Genomic DNA, 24,288 nt, shown 5'->3' on the forward strand with positions numbered 1-24,288 from the left:
TTCTCATTGAACAACAATCCATTCATTCATTCACTCATATTTAATGCTATTAGATTTTAATAAGTGTTGATTAAGCAACTAGGTAGTCAGCATGTATAATCTGGTGATGACCCAATATCAGCCCGCAGTCACGATGTTTAATAATCGCGATTGCCCGCTGATATCTGAGCTATCACCAGAACACTCGACCACTGATCCTGCATCTTGGTATACTAATAAGATAGAATGTGTTCTTATTGAACTTTTCATTCAACGGCTACTATGTTTTCATACGTATGTCACATTGATGTGAAAATAATGTGTTCTTATTGAACTTTCCATCCAGTGCCTACTAAATTATGTATTGATGTGTATTTGATATGCAAGGAATATGTTCTTATAGAACTTTTTGTTCAATTGATTCAATGGCTACTCGAATAAATTCTAATTATCAAATCTAGTGTAATGGTGTGAAATTCATTGATATTGAATGAATTTGTTTTTATTGAACTATTTATTCATTAAATAGGCCAATTTGATACATGTCATTGCATTCATGACGATAACATACATTTTTTACATTCAGCTCTATAAATATCCGGATTTGGTTTTTATAGAACTCTTTGTTCATTCATATTCAATGCTATTAGATTTTAATAAGAGTGTCGATTAAGCAGCTAGTTAGTCAGCATGAGATCATCAGCATGAATAATCTGGTGATGCTCCAATATCAGCCTGTGATTACGATGTTTAATAATCGCGATCACCCGCTGATATCTGGCCTATCATCAGAACACTCGACCACTAATACTACATCTTGGTATACAAATAAAATAGAACGAATCTGTTCTTATTGAACTATTCAATCAACGTCTAACAAAAGTTTCAAAATGTATTCGTTTGAAATGAAAATAATGTGTTCTTATTGAACTTTTCATTCAGCGCATACTAAATTATGTATTGATATGTATTTGATATGCAAGGAATATGTTCTTATTGAACTTTTTATTCATTCAACTGCTACTTTGAAAAATTTGGCTACCGTGTCTAATCTAATATATTAGTTTCATGTGTAGTTAATTGATTTAAAACGACTTTGTTTTTATTGAACTATTTATTCATTAATCCAGGCCAATTTGATGCGTGTGATTCCACTTATGTGAAGAAAGAATACCTCATTGAGCTTCATAAATATCTGAATGATTTTGATCTTATAGATGTATTTATCCATTTGTATTTAATCTATTAGAATATTAATAAGTGTTGATTGTATTGAGCAACTAGGTAGTCGGCATATATAATCTGGTGACGACCCAATATCAGCCCGCAATCACGATGTTTAATAATCGCGATTGCCCGCTGATATCTGAGCTATCATCAGAACACTCTACCTCCAATCCTGCATCTACTTGGTATACAACTAAAATGAACGAATGAGTTCTTATTGAACGTATCTTTCATTCAGCGCCTACTAAATTATGTATTGATATGTATTTGATATGCAAGGAATATGTTCTTATTGAACTTTTTATTCATTCAACTGCTACTTTGAAAAATTTGGCTTCCGTGTCTAATCTAATATATTAGTTTCATATGTAGTAAATTGATTCAAAACGACTTTGTTCTTATTGAGCTTTGTATTCATTAATACAGATGCGTGTCATTCAACCTATTTGAAGAATACCTTATAAAGCTTTGTAAATAGCTGATTGATTTTGATCTTATTGATCTATTCATTCATTTATATTTAATCTATTAGAATATTAATAAGTGTTGATTAAGAAACTAGGTAGTCAGCATGAGATCATCAGCATAAATAATCTGGTGATGACCCAATATCAGCCGGTGATTACGATGTATAATAATCGCGATTGCCCGCTGATATCTGGGCTATCATCAGAACACTCGACCTCCAATCCTGCATCTTGATATATATAGATCAAATAGTAAGAATGTGTTCTTATTGAACTTTTTATCTATTCAACTGCTATTTGAATGGATCAAATTAGTTTGATATATGTAGTAGATTGATTTAAAACGAAATTAGTTCTGAATGAATTAAATTAATCTTGATCAATTTGATGCGTATAATTCTACTTATGTGAACAATTTCTTATTTATTCATTCATCGATTGTTCAATTTAAATGTATTGTCACCCATTAGATATTGATAAATTAACATATAATTAAACAATAATGCTCATTGAATAAGCATTAGCAAGTTCTTACTTTTGACTCGAAGCCAAAGTCATTGTCCGTCTGTGGGTCTGTTTGTCTGTACGTTCTACAATAACTTTAGAACTAGTCGATCCATCAGCTTTAAAACACATATTCTTTGAAACCTACAGATCAAGTTCGTTGGACAACAAAATTACAGACTCCGTCCTTTTTCAGGATATGACAAAATAACATTGAAAGTGCATGAGAAAAAAAATGTTGGCATTGATCATTTTTCAGTCAACCGGATTATTAATTGCATGCAATTACTTATTACAATGTTTTCATTTCTTAACAGCTGATGCTATTTGTGAGCTATTAGACAGACACATGATTCCAGCTTATTAATATACAACATCATTACAACTATCAACTCGATTTCCTTGATGTCTGTCTGCCTGTCTATTGTCTCTCTGTAACAAACTCGTGATCTATCCATTCTTTAATAAAGGAAATAACTGGCTTATACACGTGAAGGATAAGAAATTCACGTATGAGGCATCATCACGTCTGATCTACTCAATTGATTAACTTGGAATTAAGCATAAAGATTTTGAATTCACAGAGTATGGTTATAGGCCTATTTTTAATTCTCCAAGATTTCAGTCAAGTTTTCAGTTTGACAAGTTTTCAATTTGTTATATTTTGCTAACTTTGCTTGAGAGTGGTCATGGATAAAATAGTGTATTCAACGGTTTTATTTTCAATCTTCTCATTGTTCTTATTCTCTTTTTCCATATCAACCCCGCATATATAGAGTTGGTGAAAAGTATGGAAACGGCTGAATATTTTTTAAAAGTGAAATTTGAAGATAGGTCTGATTGGGGATCCAATTACAGTAGTATAAAAAACTGATTTTCTGTCCATCAAAATTTTAGTCATCTATTTTAAAACCACCATTTTTGAATCCTACTCCATTTTTTAAAATTGGATAGGTGTCATAGGATACATGATTTCGATACAGAATTTCAAGAGAAAATGAATGGTGAAAACCACACATCGATATCTCAAACAGTTCAAAGGTTATTCACATCCGAAGATATTTATAAATCATCTATAATAAAAAAGGGAAGAACTGGCTTATCGATCACGTACGGGATGGGAAATTCAGGAATGATGCATCATGACGTCTGAACTACTGGACTGATTAACTTGAAATTTTGCCTAAGTAGATTCTCAATTTACCGAGCATGGTTATAGGACTATTTTCAATTCTTCAATATTTCATTATGTCAAGTTTTTAGTTTGTCAAGGGTTTTTATTAGACCATTGCGGAGCACGGGGACTACCTACTAGTGTATAATAATTAATGAATATACCGAAGATGGATATAGGCTTATTTTATTGTGATAAATCAATTAATTCTAATTTAATAATTTGAAGAAATTTATCTAATTCTTGATTCAACGTTTAAATGTCTACAAAATTCCAAAAACAGCTTTTTCAAGTGACTCCGTAGTTAAGTTGGTAGCGAGCAAGGTTGATGAATCGAAGGTTGCAGGTTCAGGATTAAACCAATTATCTTTGCTAGAAAAATATAATCTTAATCTTATGAAGTTGATCCACGTAATTTTGATCAAAAGAATAATTATACCGCTTTTTATGTTTCCTGGGCATAAGGAGATTGTATTATGCAACACCAAATTCTCCCCAGGACAAAAATATTTGAGTTTAGGGATATGGAATTTTGATTCTGAATTTTTCGCTCTATACCCATACGGAGTAAACTATGAAGCTCTATGGATTTACATAGTCCTACAGGGTTGGTGAAAACGATGGAAATAGTTGAGGAAATATTCCTCTACCGAAGATATTTTTATTGTAGGTTTCATTGGGGATCCTATACGAATAAAACAACTACTTTTCTATAGCTTCAAAATGTTGGTCTTCTGCCATTTTGGATCCGCCAGATTGAATTCAACTTCATTTTTCAAATAGGAAGGCTGTCATGTGATACATGAGTAAATGAATGGTGAAAACCGCACATCGATATCTCTAACCGTTTCAAAGATATTCACATTTAAAGATGCCAATAACAATAATGACATATTGAGCTGTTTCCATAATATTTCACTAACTCTATATAATTATAAATTATTGCGCATTTCAAAGATCAATAAACCAGTTGTAAAGAGAGAGTTCTCAAACACAGGGGTTTACTAGTTATCACATACTATTAATAACTTGCCCATATCAATTGATTCAATGACTACTCGAATAAATTCTAATTATCAAATCTAGTGTAATGGTGTGAAATTCATTGATATTGAACAGATTTGTTCTTATTGAACTATTTATTCATTGAATAGGCCAGTTTGATACATGTCATTGCATTCATGAGGAAAACATACATTTTTTACATTCAGCTTTATAAATATCCGGATTTTGTTTTATAGAACTCTTTGTTCATTCATATTCAATGCTATTAGATTTTGATAAGAGTGCTAAGATTAAGCAGCTAGTTAGTCAGCATGAGATCATCAGCATGAATAATCTGGTGATGAACCAATATCAGCCTGTGATTACGATGTTTAATAATCGCGATCACCCGCTGATATCTGGGCTATCATCAGAACACTCGACCACTAATACTGCATCTTGCTATACAACTAAAATAGATCGAATGTGTTCTTATTGAACTATTCAATCAACGTCTAACAAAAGTTTCAAAATGTATTCGATTGAAATGAAAATAAGTGTTCTTATTGAACTTATCATTCATTCAGCTGCTACTTTGAAAAATTTGGCTTCCGTGTCTAATCTAATATATTAGTTTCATATGTAGTTGATTGATTAAAAACTAATTTGTTCTTATTGAGCTTTGTATTCATTAATACATATGCGTGTCATTCAACCTATTTGAAGAATACCTTAAAAGCTTTGTAATTATCTGATTGATTTTGATCTTATTGATCTATTCATTCATTTATATTTAATCTATTAGAATATTAATAAGTGTTGATTGTATTGAGCAACTAGGTAGTCGGCATATATAATCTGGTGATGACCCAATATCAGCCCGCAATCACGATGTTTAATAATCGCGATTGCCCGCTGATATCTGAGCTATCATCAGAACACTCGACCACTAATACTGCATCTTGCTATACAACTAAAATAGATCGAATGTGCTCTTATTGAACTATTCAATCAACGTCTAACAAAAGTTTCAAAATGTATTCGATTGAAATGAAAATAAGTGTTCTTATTGAACTTTTTATTCATTCAACTGCTACTTTGAAAAATTTGGCTTCCGTGTCTAATCTAATATATTAGTTTCATATGTAGTAAATTGATTCAAAACGACTTTGTTCTTATTGAGCTTTGTATTCATTAATACAGATGCGTGTCATTCAACCTATTTGAAGAATACCTTAAAAGCTTTGTAATTATCTGATTGATTTTGATCTTATTGATCTATTCATTCATTTATATTTAATCTATTAGAATATTAATAAGTGTTGATTGTATTGAGCAACTAGGTAGTCGGCATATATAATCTGGTGATGACCCAATATCAGCCAGTGATTACGATGTCTAATAATCGCGAATTCCCGCTGATATCTGGGCTATCATCAGAACACTCGACCACTAATACTGCATCTTGCTATACAAATAAAATAGATCGAATGTGTTCTTATTGAACTATTTATTCATTAATCCAGGCTAATTTGATGCGTGTGATTCCACTTATGTGAAGAAAGAATACCTCATTGAGCTTCATAAATATCTGATTGATTTTGATCTTATTGATCTATTCATTCATTTATATTTAATCTATTAGAATATTAATAAGTGTTGATTAAGAAACTAGGTAGTCAGCATGAGATCATCAGCATAAATAATCTGGTGATGACCCAATATCAGCCGGTGATTACGATGTTTAATAATCGCGATTGCCCGCTGATATCTGAGCTATCATCAGAACACTCGACCGCCAATCCTGCATCTACTTGATATACACATAAAATAAACGAATGAGTTTCTATTGAACGTATCTTTTATTCTAAGGCTTCCATGTGTGTACAAAAATGTACCATATTAGATTATTAAAAATAGGATGTGTTATTGAACTTATTCGACAGCTTCTCGAATATATTTAATTCCGTTAACTAATGTTTTAGATCAATATGTTGTAGATTTTTATATAACACATTTGTTCCTATTGAACTATGTATTCATCAACCCAGGCCAATTTGTATGTGCTAGGCAGCCGGTATGAGATCGTCAGCATAAAAAATCTGGTGATGACCCAATATCAGCCAGTGATTACGATGTCTAATAATCGCGAATTCCCGCTGATATCTGGGCTATCATCAGAACACTCGAACTCTAATCCTGCATCTACTTGTTATACAAATTAAATCAACCAATGAGTTCTTATTGAACTCATCTTTCATTCAAAGGCTTAAATTCCACTTGTAAATATCTGATTGATAAACCAATTCACACATATTTAGTGCTATTAGATATTTATAGGAGTCGATTGAGCAACTAGGTAGCCAGCATGAGATCGTCAGCATAAATAATCTGGTGATGACCCAATATCAGCCGGTGATTACGATGTTTAATAATCGCGATTGCCCGCTGATATCTGAGCTATCATCAGAACACTCGACCAATAATCCTTTATCTTGGTATACTAATAAAATATAATGAATGTGTTCTTATTGAAATAGAAAACCGTACTAAATGTGTTTGTTGGGTATATGAGAAAATAATTTGTTCCTTATTGAACTATTCATTATGCAGCTTCAAAGTGTATTCGATGGATATGAAAATAATGTGTTCTCATTGACTATTCATTCAATGGCAACGAAATATATTAGAATGTATTCGATTGATATAAAAACAATGTTCTCATTGGACTTTCATTCAATGGCTACAAAATATTTTGAAATGTATTCGATTGATATAAAAAGAATGTGTTCTTATTGAACTATTCATTCAATGGCTACGAAATGTATTGGAATGTGTTCAATTGATATGAAAAGAATGTGCCCTTATTGATATTTTCATTCAGCGCCTATTAAATTATTTATTCATATGCATTTGATATGATAAGATAATGTTCTTATTGAACTTTTCATTTACTCAACTGCTACTTTGAAAAATTTGGCTACCATTCCATATGTAGTAAATCGATTTAAAATGACTTTGTTCATATAGAGCTTTGTATTCATTATTCCAGACCAATTTGATATGTGTCAATGTACTTATTTGAAAAATACCTTATTAAGCTTCATAAATATCTGATTGATTTTGATCTTATTGATCTATTCATTCATTTACATTCGATCTATTAGAATATTGATAAGTGTTGATTCAGCATCTAGGTAGTCAGCATGAGACAGTCAGCATGAATAATCTGGTGATGACCCAATATCATCCGGTGATTACGATGTTTAATAATCGCGATCACCCGCTGATATCTGAGCTATCATCAGAACACAACCTCCAATCCTGCATCTTGGTATACAAATAAAATAGAAAGAATGAGTTCTTATGAAACTATTGATTCATTAATTTTCAATCTTTCAATAATATTTTCCAATGGTGATTGAGCAACTAGGTAGTCAGCATGGGATCGTCAGCATTAATAATCTGGTGATGACCCAATATCAGCCTGTGATTACGATCTTTGATAATCGCGATCACCCGCTGATATCTGGGCTTTCATCTGAACACTCGACCACTAATCCTGCATCTTGGTATACAAATAAAAGGAATGTGTTCTTATTGAACTTTTCATTCAACAGCTAAGAAATATATTTAAATGTATTCAATTAAAATGAAAATAACATGTTCTTATCGAACTTTTCATTCAGAGGCTAAGGTACCAAATGTATTGAAATTTATTTAATTGATATGAAAAGAATGTGTTCTTATTGATCTATTCATTGAATGGCCACGAAATGTATTGACATATTTTGATAGATATAGAAAGAATGTTTTTTTTCATTAAACTTTCCATTAAACTCCTACTAAGTTCATAAAAATGTAAGAATATTTTCTTACTGAACTTTCAATTCAGCGGCTACTGAATATATTCAAATGTAGATTGTTACAATTCTAATTTGCTTTTATTTAACATTATTCATTAATCTGGGCTAATTTGATAAATGTCATTCCACTTGTAAATATCTGGATAAATAACATGTTCTTATTGAACTTTTCATTGAAAGGCTAAGTTACCAAATGTTTTGAAATTTATTCAATTGATATGAAAAGAATGTGTTCTTATTGATCTATTAATCCATTGGCCACGAAATGAATTGAAATTTTTTATAGATATGAAAAAAATGTGTTCTCATTGAACTTTCCATTAAACTCCTACTAAGTTCATAAAAATGTATCAGATTCATTTGAAAAGAATATTTTCTTACTGAACTTTCAATACAGCGGCTACTAAATATATTCAAATGTAGATTGTCACAATACTAATTTGCTTTTGTTTAACATTATTCATTAATCTGGGCTATTTTGATAAATGTCATTCCACTTGTAAATATCTTTAATGATAAACTAATTCACACATATTTAGTGCTATTAGATATTTATAAGAGTCGATTGAGCAACTAGGTAGCTAGCATGAGATCGTCAGTATGTCAGCATGAATAATCTGGTGATGACCCAATATCAGCCGGTGATTACGATGTTTTATAATCGCGATTGCCCGCTGATATCTGAGCTGATCAGAACACTCGACCAATAATCCTGCATCTTGGTATACAAATAAAATCAAATCAAATAATTTTTATTTTGCATCAAAACAAATACAACATATTATAGTAAAAGTTCCTTCTCTTGAGTATAATAACATTCTGTAATTTAAAACTAAAAAATATATATAATAAGAGAAAAGGAAAAAAAACAAACTTATGATTTTCACAGAGCAAAATAAAATTACTACTAACAAAAAAGAACAAAGTCTTTTGCCCGTTAGTAGGAGCTGACAACACTGCTAATTTTTATCAAAATGTACTTTCACACACGCAGACACACACACTCTCACACATGCATATGGGAATCAATTTGAGCTTTACCATACAATTCAATAATAAATAGTCACAACCAACAACTAATTCTTGATTTAACTATTCATTCCATGGTAATAAAACAAGGCTTAGATTGCTCAAGTATAGATGACATTATGAAGAGAAAAGCAAAAAATAATAAACACTAGCTTTAAAAATAACACACAGACTGTCAACAAGGAAAAATAAATTCCTCACTTAGAAGTAAGACATTACCACAACAGTATCACAGTACAGATAAAATTGTGAAAAAATTGCAATAATAATAATATCAAATTAAAGACAAGGTTGTCTATAAAAAAACCTACCTAATTAATGAGTACACAAAAATATTTAAGTTCATCAACACCACTGAGATGGTGTTTAATTATAGACAAAGTCGTAGAACTCATCAATGAGTACAACAAATAAAAAATAAATTAATAAAGGTAAAAAATAAAAGTATTATAGTTCATTAAACATCATTGATCTTCAAATGACAAACTCAAAAGCCATTTCTTTACTTTCACTTTGAATTGTGTCAAAGAATTGATTCTCCTTATGTCAGTAGGGAGCAAGTTGTAATATTTGCATCCTAAAAATACAAAACTCTTTTTATACCTGGTACAATAAGCCTTGGTGTCGCTAGCAACTCTCTTGTTCTTTGCCGTGTTACCACTTCACCCATTGGATGAGTTTCAGGCGCAATCCCCATATTCCGGTTCCCACTCATTTTAAAGAACAACGACAGCACCTTGAACACATACATGCTTCTCAAGGGCAGAACTTGCAAAATTTTGAAATAAGGGAACGAGTGAATCCTTCTTTTAACACCACAAATGATGCGTATTATGGCTTTCTGTAGAATTACAACTGGATTATAGTGACAAGCATATGTTGACATCCAGCAAGATAATCCATAATCTAGTTTTGAGTGAAAAAATGCAAAATACAATTGACGGAGAATATATCTAGGTAAGAATTGTTGAAGATTATAAAATTTCCTAATTAAAAAAAGAAGTCTACATTTCAAATTTGATATGTGATTTGTCCAAATTAATCTGTCATCCAAAGTCATACCAAGATACTTCAAGGAATTAGCTTGATAAATACTATTACATTTACATGACTCTGCTTGACAATCTATCTCGTGATACTTTAAAGGGACTGAGAATTCAAAAACCGTTGATAGGGAGAAATTAATGAAGTTAGTTTTAGAAGCATTTAACACTATTTTGTTCCCATCAAACCAGAGTCTCAAATTGCTCAAGTCTGACTGTAACATCATTTGTAATTAATTTATACTATTAGCTGAATAGGCCAGTGCAGTATCGTCAGCAAATGATGTTACAGATCCATGAAAATTCAATGAGAATAAGTCATTTATATATACTAAAAATAAGAGAGGCCCCAGGACTGAACCCTGAGGGACTCCACAATTGCTGTTTACAACCAGTTCACTATTAATACCATTTATACTAACACATTGGCTCCTATTCTCTAAATAAGATTTAAACCACTTTAAGGGGATTCCACGAACCCCAGACATGAACAACTTATTTATCAATATATCATGATCAACAGTGTCAAAAGCTTTTTTAATATCAAGGAAGAGCCCTGAAACTTTCATCTTACCACGAGTATTCAAACTATTATAAATATTTGTCATAAAGTGATTCAGCACAATTTCAGTACTCAAACCCTGTTGAAAGCCGAATTGGCCACTGTAGAAGAATTGTTAACATTGAAAAAATCTACAATTCTCTTCTTTACTAGTTTCTCTAGTATTTTAGAAAAAACTGAAAGCAAAGATACTGGCCTGTAATTGGCAATATCAGTTTTTGAACCTTTTTTATAGATAGGCACAACTTTGGCTATTTTCAAGGCATCAGGGAATACTCCACAAGAAATACTACTATTGAAAATGTCACAAAGAACGGGAATAATTGATGTAGACACTATTTTTACTAACCTACCACTAAATCCATCCATGCCTGGAGACTTGCCATTCTTTAAACTCTGAATTAACTTATCAATTTCATCAAAATGAAAAGGCTCAAGGAATATTGAATTGTAATAATTTTTTATTTTAAATTTATTCCTTAACAGTTGCTTATTTTCATCAGATAAAGGTTTCACCGAAGAAGTTACTTCAACCGCTGCTTTAGCAAAATAATTATTGAACTCCTTAGCTACAGTCTGATCTTCTCTAACAATTGTACCTCCTATCTGTAAACTAATTGTTTGTTTTCTTGACGCTTGACCACACAATTTATTAATTTCTTTCCATTGTTGCTGGATAGGTAAGACATTGAGATGAGAAATACCTGTGTTTTTGTTCATTTATCCACACAACTAACTTTTTCTTAAATTTCAAATAATCTGATTTTAATTTATTGTCATTTGGATTTCTGGACATTTTTTTGTAAAGCTTATCACGATTTTTTATAGCAGCACACAACCCTTCAGTCATCCAAGGTTTCAATTTCTTATCATGGCTGGTTAAATTTACAAGAATAGTGTACTTTGACTGTTTTAAGTAAACACCAATAAATGTATTGAATTTAAAGTTAACATCATTAGAACAATATACCGATCTCCAGTCATGATGCATTAGTAAGCTTTTTAATTTATCATAATCTATTATTGATTTCTCCGTTGAAGACAATCTGAAATTTTCAACTTCTTTTAGATAAGGAAACGGCTACAGCTCTGTGATCAGTAATCTGAGATTCAATTACTGCACTTGATAATACAGCTCTTTTATTTAAGGCTGATCTAAAAAATATATGATCCAAACAAGATGAACTATCATTCAATAAGCGAGTATCCATGTCTATAAGACACTCATACCCATTGCTAAACAACATTTCTAAGTATTTTAAAGTTTTAATATCACCAATTCTGCTTACATCAATATTAATGTCACCTATTATAAAACAATTTGCAGCTTGGTAGCCCTCCAACAATTCATTAAGACTATCAAGAAAATTCTCTATTTGTACACCATGCCATCTGTAAATACCAAGAATACTAAAACAATAGTTAAACATGCGACATTCAAGTAATACAGAATCAGCACCGATGATATTTGCTGTAATTTCAGAGCACGTTATACCCGCTTCAGTTGCAACAAATATTATAATACCAGAAGCTCTTGTGAAATCAGCACCAGCATGATATCTATCATACCCTTCAATGTTATACATAGCTGCATCATTTTCAGATTGAGTCCATGTTTCAGATAAAACTATAATATCCGGTCTTTTATTCCAACAATTCAAGTATGCGATAAAGGAGTCAAAATTACGGTTCATACTACGAATATTTTGGTGTATTATAGTAAGATTATTATTACCAGTAAGAAAACAATTGTTAACATCATCTACACTCTCAAAAAACTTCACATTAGCCCCCATAAAAGAATGATAAAATTGACATACAATTTAGTAAGTTGTGACAGAAAAACAATAAATTTTTTATTCCCACATGCAACATTCACACTACATTCATACCTCCTAATAAATGATATTTTAGACGAAATGCAGAAACAGATTGGGTACATCTACAATAGGTACTGAATCTGAATAATAATAAAAATAGAATAAAATATAATGAATGTGTTCTTATTGAAATAGAAAACCGTACTAAATGTGTTTGTTGGGTAGATGAGAAAATAATTTGTTTCTTATTGAACTATTCATTAAGCAGCTTTGAAATGTATTAGATTGATATGAAAAGAATGTGTTCTCATTGACTATTCATTCAATGGCTACGAAATATATTAAAATGTATTCGATTGATATAAAAACAATGTTCTCATTGGACTATTCATTCAATGACTACGAAATATATTGAAATGTATTCGATTGATATAAAAAGAATGTGTTCTTATTGAACTATTCATTCAATGGCTACGAAATGTATTGGAATGTGTTCAATTGATATGAAATGAATGTGCCCTTATTGAAAATTTCATTCAGCGCCTATTAAATTATTTATTCATATGCATTTGATATGATAAGATAATGTTCTTATTGAACTTTTCATTTACTCAACTGCTACTTTGAAAAATTTGGCTACCATATATAATGTAAAATATCATTTCATATGTAGTAAATCGATTTAAAATGACTTTGTTCATATAGAGCTTTGTATTCATTATTCCAGACCAATTTGATACATGTCATTCAACTTATTTTTAAAATACATTATTAAGCTTCATAAATATCTGATTGATTTTGATCTTATTGATCTATTCATTCATTTATATTTGATCTATTAGAATATTGATAAGTGTTGATTCAGCAACTAGGTAGTCAGCATTAGATTGTCAGCATAAATAATCTGATGATGACCCAATATTAGCCGGTGATTACGGTGTCTAATAATCGCGATTGCCCGCTGATATCTGGGCTATCATTAGAACACTCGACCTCCAATCTTGCATCTACTTGTTATACAAATAAAATCAACGAATGAGTTCATATTGAACTTATCTTTCATTCAAAGGCTTTTTAATGTGTGAAAAATATGTATTAGATGTTTAAAAAAGGATGTGTTCATATTGAACTTATTCAACAGCTCTAATAAATTTGATTTCGTTATCTAATTAAATGATTTAGATTGATATGTAGTAGATTTTTATAAAACTCATTTGTTCTTATTGAACTATGTATTCATCAACCAAGGCCAATTTGCAATGCCATTCTCCATTGTAAATATTTGAATAATTGTATTAAATTGAGCCAATCATTCAATGTATTCTGATTAAACTAATCATTCAATCAAATTCAATGCCATCTATAAGATATCAATAAGTCTTCATTATATTGATCAGCTAGGTAGTCAGCATGAGACAGTCAGCATGAATAATCTGGTGATGACCCAATATCATCCGGTGATTACGATGTTTAATAATCGCGATCACCCGCTGATATCTGAGCTATCATCAGAACACTCAACCTCCAATCCTGCATCTTGGTATACAAATAAAATAGAAAGAATGAGTTCTTATGAAACTATTGATTCATTAATTTTCAATCTTTCAATAATATTTTCCAATGGTGATTAAGCAACTAGGTAGTCAGCATGGGATCGTCAGCATTAATAATCTGGTGATTCTCCAATATCAGCCTGTGATTACGATGTTTAATAATCTCGATCACCCGCTGATATCTGGGCTATCATCAGAACACTCGACCACTAATCCTGCATCTTGGTATACAAATAAAAGTAATGTGTTCTTATTGAACTATTCATTCAACAGCTAAGAAATATATTTAAATGTTCTCGATTGAAATGAAAATAACATGTTCTTATTGAACTTATTCAAAGGCTAAGGTACAAAATGTTTTGAAATTTATTTAATTGATATGAAAAGAATGTGTTCTCATTGAACTTTTCATTCAACTGCTACTAGGTTCATAAAAATGTATCAGATTCATATGAAAAGAATATGTTCTTATTGAACTTTCAATTCTCCGACTACTAAATGTATTCAAATGTAGATTGTTACAACACGAATTTGCTCTTATTAAACTTTATTCATTAATCTGGGTTAATTTGATAAATGTCATTCCACTTGTAAAAATATTCAAATTATTTCATTGAACTTATTCCTAAATCTATAATGCTATAAGATATCTATAACATTCGACTGAGCAATTAGGTAGTCAGCATGAGATCGTCAGCATGCATAATCTGGTGATGTCCCAATATCTGCCGGTGATTACGATGTTTAATAATCGTGATTGCCCGCTGATATCTGGGCTATCATCGAACACTCGACCTCCAATCCTGCATCTACTTGATATACAAATAAAATAAACGAATGAGTTTCTATTGAACGTATCTTTTATTCTAAGGCTTCCATGTGTGTACAAAAATGTACCATATTAGATTATTAAAAATAGGATGTGTTATTGAACTTATTCGACAGCTTCTCGAATATCTTTAATTCCGTTAACTAATCAAATGTTTCAGATCGATATGTTGTAGATTTTTTTATAACGCATTTATTCTTATTGAACTGTTGTATTTATTAACCCAGGCCACTTTGTATGTGCTAGGTAGTCTGTATGAGATCGTCAGCATAAATAATCTGGTGATGACCCAATATCAGTCCGCAATCAAGATGTTTGATAATCGCGATTGCCAGCTGATATCTGGGCTGTCATCAGAACACTCGACCACTAATCCTGCATCTCGGTATACTAATAAAACAGAACGAATGTGTTCTTATTGAACTATTCATGTTAAATGTTGGAAGCTGCAATACCAAATGTATTTATCGGTTGGATAAGAATATAATGTGTTCATATTGAACTATTTTTTAACCAGCTACAAAATGTATTGAAATGTATTCAATTGCCATTAGAACAATGTGTTCTTATTGAACCTTGCATTCATTAGACACTGAAAATCTGTTCTTATTGACCTATTTATTCAATGGCTACTAAATGTATTTATATTTATTTGATTGATATAAAAATAATGTTTTCTCTTGAACTTTCCATTCAACTGCTCCCAAATAAATAACAATGTATCCGATTTTTATGAAATGAATATGTTCCTATTGAACTTTCAATTCAGTGTCTACTAAATGTATTCAAATGTAGAATCTTGCAAAACTAATTCGCTCTTATTAAACTATTTATTTATCTGGGCCAATTTGATAAGTCATTCCACTTGTAAATATCCCAAAGATTTTAATTGAACTTATTCGTAATTATTTAATGCTATTTGATATCTATATCTATTGAACTATTCATCAACCGGCTACAAAATGTATTGAAATGTATTTGATTGATATAAAAAGAATGTGTTCATATTGAACTTTTCATTCAACTGCTACTAAATATTTGGAAATGTATCAAATTCATTTAGAAGAAATGTGTTATCTTGAACTTTTAATCCAGCAGCTACTTGATGTGTCAAATGTAGTGGATTGTTGAAAAACTAGTTTGCTCTTCTCAATCTATATTCAATAAGCTGGGCCAATTTTTAAATGTCATTCCACTTATAAATATTCGAATTATTTCATTGAACTAATTCCTACATATTTAATGCTATTAGATACAGTATCAATAATTGTCTATTGAGCAACTAGGTAGTCAGCATGAGATCGTCAGCATGTATAATCTGGTGATGACCCAATATCAGCCCGCAGTCACGATGTTTAATAATCGCGATTGCCCGCTGATATCTGAGCTATCACCAGAACACTCGTCTACTAATCCTGCATCTTACAAATAAAATAGAACGAATGTGTTCTTAACGAACTATTAATGTTGAAAGCTACCAAACTGAATGTGTTTGTTGGGTGGATTAAAAAATAATGTGTTCTCATTGAACTTTTCAACTGCCCGCTGATATCTGAGCTATCATCAGAACACTCTACCACTAATCTTGCATCTTGGTATACAAATAAAATAGAACGAATGTGCTCTTATTGAACTTTTCATGTTAGAAGCTACAATACTAAATTTTATGGGGTAGATAAGAAAATAATTTGTTCTTATCGAACCATTCATTAACCGGCTACAAAATGTATTTGATTGATATAAAAAGAATGTGTTCTTATTGAACTCTTCATTCAACAGCTACCAAAAATGTTTTAAAATGTGTTAGATTGATATGAAAATAATGTTCTCTTATTGAAATTTTCATTCTGAGGTTACCAAATGTTTTAAAATGTGTTCAATTGATATAAAAAGAATGTGTTCTCATTGAACTTTTCATTCAACTGCTACTATAGTTATTTGTGCAACTAGTGCGCAAAGTAAGTTTGCTGCACCGAAAGAAACGTTTACGCCCGAGCCGTAGGCGAGGGCGGAATGGTTTCTTGAGTGCAGCAGAGGAACTTTGCGCACGTATTTCACATTAAGTTTTTCCTACAGTTACCATTGAATATGAAAAGTGGGTAATTATGGGTAAAATTGCCTGAAATCCATCAAATGTTTTTCTGTGTAATTTTATTATTGATAAAAACCTTAATTTATTGTCAAATTGAATAAAAATGTTGTCCTTGGTTATAATATCTAATTAATAAGGTGCGCGTTGTGCTTCGTTGCACCTCTGCTCACTATAGCAGCCCAGTCACTGTTACCAACTTCATTTTGATTTTGCTGCACTGTTGCTCCATATAACCTACTAAGTATTTTGTGTTGCCATGTTGCAAATCTGGAGTGCAGAAAAATTTTTCCCGCACTAGAGCGGAAAAGTGATTCTTTGCGTTCTGTAATCAGTGCAGCAATGGCCACTTTTCAAGGTAACTGTAGGAAATATATATTAATGTATCAGATTTATATGAAAATAATGTTTTTTTGAACTTTTAATTTAGTGGCTACTAAATGCAAATACAATTCTAAAAGTAGATTGTTACAATAATTTTCTCATATTAAACTGTATTTATCAATCTGGGCCAATTTTATAAATGCCACTCCACTTGTTAATATACGAATTATTTCATTGAACTAATTCCTACATATTTAATGCTATCAGATATCAATAAGAGTCGATTGAGCAACTAGGTAGTCAGCATGAATAATCTGGTGATGACCCAATATCAGCCCGCAATCTCGATGTTTGAAAATCGCGATTGCCCGCTGATATCTGAGCTATCATCATAACCTTCAACCACTAATCCTGCATCTCGGTATACAACAAAGTTCTTATTGAACTCTCTATACATATGACAACTCTAATAAATATAAATCGTTATTCAATATGAAACGAATTAGCTCTTATTGAACTGTGTGTATTCAATCAATAATGTTACTTGATATTAGTTAGACCATTCATATAATATTCAATTTGTCTATTGTTGTTTTCTCCATACTTATTTATAAGTATTAAAATTGCTTCGAGTTCAAAATTCAAAATTATTTTTCCAACAAAACTGATGAAGCATTTCAGTTATGTGCCCATATAGATCTCAAGGGTCTGTAATTACATTGAATTGTTCTTATTAAACCATATATTTATAATTATATTTTTAATTCACTTGAACTTTTAATTTATTGGAATTATGTGTAGCTTTCCCTATAAATATAAGAATGATTTTTTAAAGTACAACTGTACAATCAATCTTATGTATTGAAATAATCCATGTATTTATTAATTAGAAGCTATCAAATGTAGCCAAGTGATGAAACAACGTTGTCAGCATCGGTTTGGCAGTAGGCCTACCGCCTACAATATCTGGTGATTGCCCAATATCAGCCGGTAATTACGATTTTCAACAATCGCGATTGCCCGCTGATATCTAGGCTATTATCTGAACACTCGGCCTTGAACAGAAAAACCTGCATCTTAACACCCTGCGTATGGAAATAGCATTTTCACTCAACACTTAATTCGCAATGACCTCGGCACCTGTTGATGGCCAAATATCAGCCGGTAATCACGACGTTTAACAATCGCGATTGCCTGCTGATATCTCTGCTATCATCAGAACATTCGACCTTGAAGCAAATTGCTGCATCTTGGCATCCTGCATTCATAGTCAAGTAACATATTCACACTTTACTCACTCCAATTAATAATTTGCATGCATTTTCATGTATGGCACAATTTATTGATAACATTATGCGGTGTCATTTTTTGTTGATTTCAATATTTGCTTGCATGATTGCCGAATATTCAAGATTTTTGAATCCTCTCATTCACTAAATTTCATGAACTCCTTTCTAAATTCCTTTCCAAATTTGATAAGTATTTTTCTTTCTTAAATCGCGGTCATATATATTTTTAAAATCCAAATTCTTGCGACATTCTAGTAAATTAAAAGCAATTCCATTGCAAGCTCTCTAGATACAAACATTTGTGCATTTTAACTAAAAAAATGTGAAACTATGATAACCTATCTGTTTATTTACGAATTTATCCTGTATCACAATCTTAACACAAATAATGCTGTAAGTTATATTAAAAATGATAAGCTGTGTGTTGACCTTTTCAGGTCTCGATTCGCAATCTTGTACCTGTTGAAACTCAATATTAATTTTAATATCTGCTGAAATTCCAGCAATTGTTTTCCATTTAGAAATTAGTTTAATAATTGAATTTAATGTTGCAGGCTCAACTTGAAGAAGCCAAAGAAGGACTAAGAGCAGCTTCGAGACTGGGTGAACAACTCGAGATGAAGCAACAAATCATTGTTGATTTGAATACTAAACGTAAGTTCATCATAACAAATTTAATACTCTCAGTAGAAACCCTTCGTTAGTAAATTTGCAGCCTGCAAATTGTGAGCAATTCAACTTTTCCTTTAACAACAAATCTAAGTAATTTATTCCAACGTAATTTATTCTTCCTATTCTCTATCAGATACTGTTGATAGAAATCACCAGTTTCCCACAGAAATTTTAGTCTTCTAAAATTTAGGCAGCCCATCAACCTTGTACACTATAACTCTAGTTTGTACACTAGTTTATAAAGGATATATATAAACTATGAAAATATGAGTTTGTGGTGAGGATTCTGAGAATTTGTGATTAAACTGAGTTTGTAACTCACTGATATGAAATTTGAAAGATACCTCACCATCAAAATTCAATATTGAAATTTTAATTTAATCCTTCTCATTGAAAAACTTTCAGCTTGAAAATATCGTAAATATTTTCCTTAATAATTTTTTCTTATTAAAGTTTTCAATTAGTCTTACATTCATATCTAAAGAAACTAACCCAATGAGTATTGAGATACTAATAATCTATGTACTATACTTTCTCGATTGTATAATAACATGTTATCCATGTATGCATAGTAAGCCATCATAGACATGGCATGATCATAAACCATTAAAAATATTTCAGAATTTCTTTTATAACAAAAATGAACCAATTTTGACCATCTTCTAGAGTGTGTTTTTCCACTGATAATAAATCATTGAATTACTTCTACAAATTTACGTATTTCTGCCAGTACGGTATTTGTTGATTTAGTGTATTCTTTGATTCACACAATAAGTTCATCATCAAAAATGATAGGGAGAGAGAAAATAAGTTAACCTTGTGCTATTCCTCTCCCAAATTTAAATAAGGTTACACATAGTCCGAAATAGGTTAATAGTGAATTTACTTGATTTAAAAACATATTTAACGAGACTCGATTTTTTCGTCAATTTGTCATTTGTAATGGTTGAAAAAATCTTGAATTTAATATTTTCTTTGGAAAAATGAAATCTTAAACTTTCCCTAATCCAGTGTAATATTACTCATCTGAGCTACTAATTTCATACATTCATTTTCCTTGAATAATGATAATTTGTCAAGGTTTAGTTAGAATATATGCTAATTAACTGTAATTTTAAATAACTAGTACTAATATGATTTGTAAATCAGCATGAATTGAACCTGGTGATTGCTCGATATTAGCCAGCATTGGTGAAAATTGATAGTTTCGAACGCTTGCTAATATAGCTTCTCGTTTTCGACCAGAACACCTCAACTTTGCATCTTGCCAGCCTCTTCAATTTAATTTCGAAATCTTTAACAAAATATTCAACAGCTTCTAGTTTCGAAGATTCTCAATCCTACTATAGCTTACTAATTTTTCTTGTGCTTGTTGATGAAAGAGTAGAAATATTGCTAGAACAAATGAAGCGAATTTTGTTTTGTAAAACACCAGCACTGCGATAAGCAATTTGATATAAATTCATTATTCATATTCCTACTTTTATTTTTACTGGGTGACAAATGTACATTGATTTCAACATGGCGACTTGAGTTCGAGCGGAAATATGGATGCCGGTGAAGTCTCATCTGGTAATGATAACTCATATAGACGTTTACATTATCATTTGGGACAGCATCGGTGTCCATGAAATTCTACTTCTTCTGAGCTACAAGAAATCGCACAAAATTCACTCGATTTTTCAGTAATTCAGTCGCTTCTTTCAATTTCTGAACTACATAGAATTGCTTTACATGCAAATTTTGAATTTTTCATTCTTTTTTAAAACAAAGAATTCATATTAAGATGTGCAGGATAGGAAATACATGTTTGACGCATTATCAGATCGGTACTATTTAACATTATCATTTGGGATTTCATTGGTGTCCATGAAAGTCTCCTTTTGTCGTCTATGCACCACAAGAACTCGCTCTCGAGATTATTATAGATTTCTCCTATCAGACTGTTGAACTATAAACTATCAATATTATTTGCGAAAATTTATTTACTAAATATATATATATATAGTTAATAGAGATAAAGATACTTATTCAAATTTTGTTTCTTCTTGTAGAAACTTGAATGAGTATTATTTTGAACCTTTGAAACTATAATAAAATGTAGAGTTTATTCTAGGATACTGACTGATTCAGTCCATGACTAGAATTATACATCCAAAAAATTCAACTGAATCTATTTAGAATACATAGTACATAATTATTTATTATAAATTAGTCTGTCTACATTTGGAGCTTTTTACATCCAACTATTGCATCTTGAATTATTAATTATTTGCACAGTTTTCCCTTCACATAATCGATTCTCCCTTCAGTGCAAATTGATCTATAAAAAGTATTGTTAATTTCGATTGTACTTTGAAAGACTTTGATGGTTATCATTTTGAATCTTTGAATTTATTATTGTGAAGTTAATGACTGATTCAGTCTTTCGACTAGAATAAGCAGAGCAAAAATTTCTACTCAATTATTTATATTTCCTTGCCAAGTTTGTACATCACTATCTATCATCTTAACTTATGTTTCCTTTTGGAGCTTTTTTTGTCTGCTTCATAACTTGAACATTTTTTTATGCATTAACTGTTGCATCATGGAAAATTGAATGTAAATAAGGATATTGCAATTCTGATAAACTTGAACGAGTACTATTTTGAATCTTCGAAACTATACTTGTAAATATTTATTCTAGGATTATGACTGATTCAGTCTTCGACTAGAATGACAAAAGCAATAGTTTCAATTGAATTGATTTATATTTTCTTGTTTGCTAATTTTCATCATGTCAGCAAAATTCTGTTTAATCTCAGAATAGTTGAAGAGTTGTTAATTTTCATCATGTTAGAAAAATTCTGTTCAATCTTAGAAGAGTTGAAGAGTGTTTGATTTTAATCCACCCTTCTATTCCTTTGTAATTTAAAAACCATGGTGTTTTAAATTCTATAGTATTGATACTTCATGTCAGTTAATTCCAGTAAAAGTATTGATAATGCATTACCTTTATAAGTGTAGCCTACTTTTATTATCTATGTAAGTTACTGTATTGCATGATGCATTATACGTAATATAAGTGCATGGGACCTTCAATTGCTGCATGATGATGAGCATGATAGGGTGTGAGTATTATATCAGGTACTGGTCCTTTTATGGTTAAATCAGTCCCTGTGTAATACTTTCATCTTGTCTTTGCTTAACTACTTCGCCCTTCAAGTCAATTAACTCATGTAGACTTTACTCATAAGTGAAATGTTATCACAAATTTATTAGTCAATTTGACTCGCTCGCTCAGACACTTCGTTCCTTACTGGCGACCCAGCCTGTGTGTCCTAATGTAATACGGGTCTAAAAGTTGAAATGTTATTTTTGTATATTTTGCAAATTGGAAGATTTAAGTGTTGAAAAAATGTCCCTCTAGCATTGCTAAAGTGAAAACAAATTCACCGTAACGAATGGTTGTAGAAGGAATTTAAGAAAGATGAATTTGTTTAGATCAACACCAGTTTCTATCTATTATTATAATACCACTCACAATTTTAAGACTAATCTTTGTTAGGAATGATTAACTGTTAACGGGGGTAAAAAAATTTACTAACTTATACTAATTTAAACATGTTTGGCTTATGTTTCGAAGGAATGATTTATTGTGGTTATGCTCATGATTAATACTATGATTTTCAGAATTCAAACCCAAACTCCGTACAAATAACCAATAAAAATTGTGCAAAATAAAGTCAATCGTCTATTAGAAGATTCTAGTGTTCAGAGATTCAGGGTCAAAGGTTCAATGGTTCTATCCATTTCAAAATGTTAGACTGTAAACATTTTTTGTTGAGCATTTTATTTGCATTTCTTAGTACTATCAGTTTGTACTTTTCTTTTTGTTTGTACTTTATCCAATCTGCCTTTATTGTCTGTGAAGCATATGTCTCTTGAAACATATTATCAATATTATGTACATTTTACAAAGTCAAGTATTGTTAAGCTACTCATTGAATCACAAAATTTTTATAATTCATCAGTCGAAAATTGTAACCTCAGATTATATTGAGTAGGAACCTTATTTGTTGATAATTTTATTATTTGTATCTCTTAGGCCTATTCCACCAAATTAATTTTACTTTATTCAATCTGATTTATTGTTATTGACTCTGAATTATTTGTCTCTTGAAATATATCAATATTATGTGCATTCTACAAGGTCAATTGAACGATTGTTATGTTACTCATTGAATCAAAATTGTTACTTGTGAAAATTGAAAATTAAACGAGAAGCCTGTAAGATAGCAGATTGACTAAATGAATAATGATGTTGTCTACCATTTTTGTTTGATGAAAGCTGCTGATGAATCATGTAACTTATGATGGAACTGTCAACGAATGACATTTAACAAAAATGGTTTCAATACCAGTAAAGGGCAGTTTCACTGTCCCACTCTGTACTTGTAACATTTTCCTTTTCATTCATATAATACAGAATCAATTCATCAATTTGATAATGCCTTCTTATGACGTTGAATAATAGAATTATGATTGTACACGTGCTTGATTTAATTATTAGGCCTGAAATAACTTGATCATGTTATTTTATCTAGTTGATTATTATGATTGTATTATCATGTTATTTATCAAATAAATAATATAACAATAATTTGAATAAAGGTTGATGGATGCTCACATCATAATCTATTTAAAATCACTTGAAGCCCAAATATCAATCGTAGATGGAAGAAAATATAAGGAAACATAGTGGGTGGGGCAGAGCCGTTTGGAAGGGTTATAAGTGATGAACCGTTCAACTTCAAAAATAATCTTTAATGGGTTCAAATCAGTTTGAAATGTAGTTTCTATTGTCAATTTTTGAAAATTATCAGTTAAATGGCGGC

At 30.9% G+C, this 24,288-nt stretch overlaps 1 protein-coding gene across 2 annotated transcripts in view; it reads left to right on the top strand.

Moving 5' to 3' along the window:
- LOC111054508 (thyroid receptor-interacting protein 11) overlaps positions 1-24,288 on the top strand; it is a 99,530-nt gene that overhangs the window by 73,930 nt on the left and 1,312 nt on the right. For both annotated transcript variants that reach the window (XM_039424265.1, XM_039424266.1), the window contains one exon: positions 19,294-19,393. In XM_039424265.1, the coding sequence (XP_039280199.1) occupies positions 19,294-19,393 (100 nt within the window). The remainder of the gene's footprint in view (positions 1-19,293; positions 19,394-24,288) is intronic.

The sequence above is a fragment of the Nilaparvata lugens genome, chromosome 3 (assembly GCF_014356525.2).
Source record: "Nilaparvata lugens isolate BPH chromosome 3, ASM1435652v1, whole genome shotgun sequence".
In the NCBI taxonomy this organism is placed as follows: domain Eukaryota; kingdom Metazoa; phylum Arthropoda; class Insecta; order Hemiptera; family Delphacidae; genus Nilaparvata; species Nilaparvata lugens.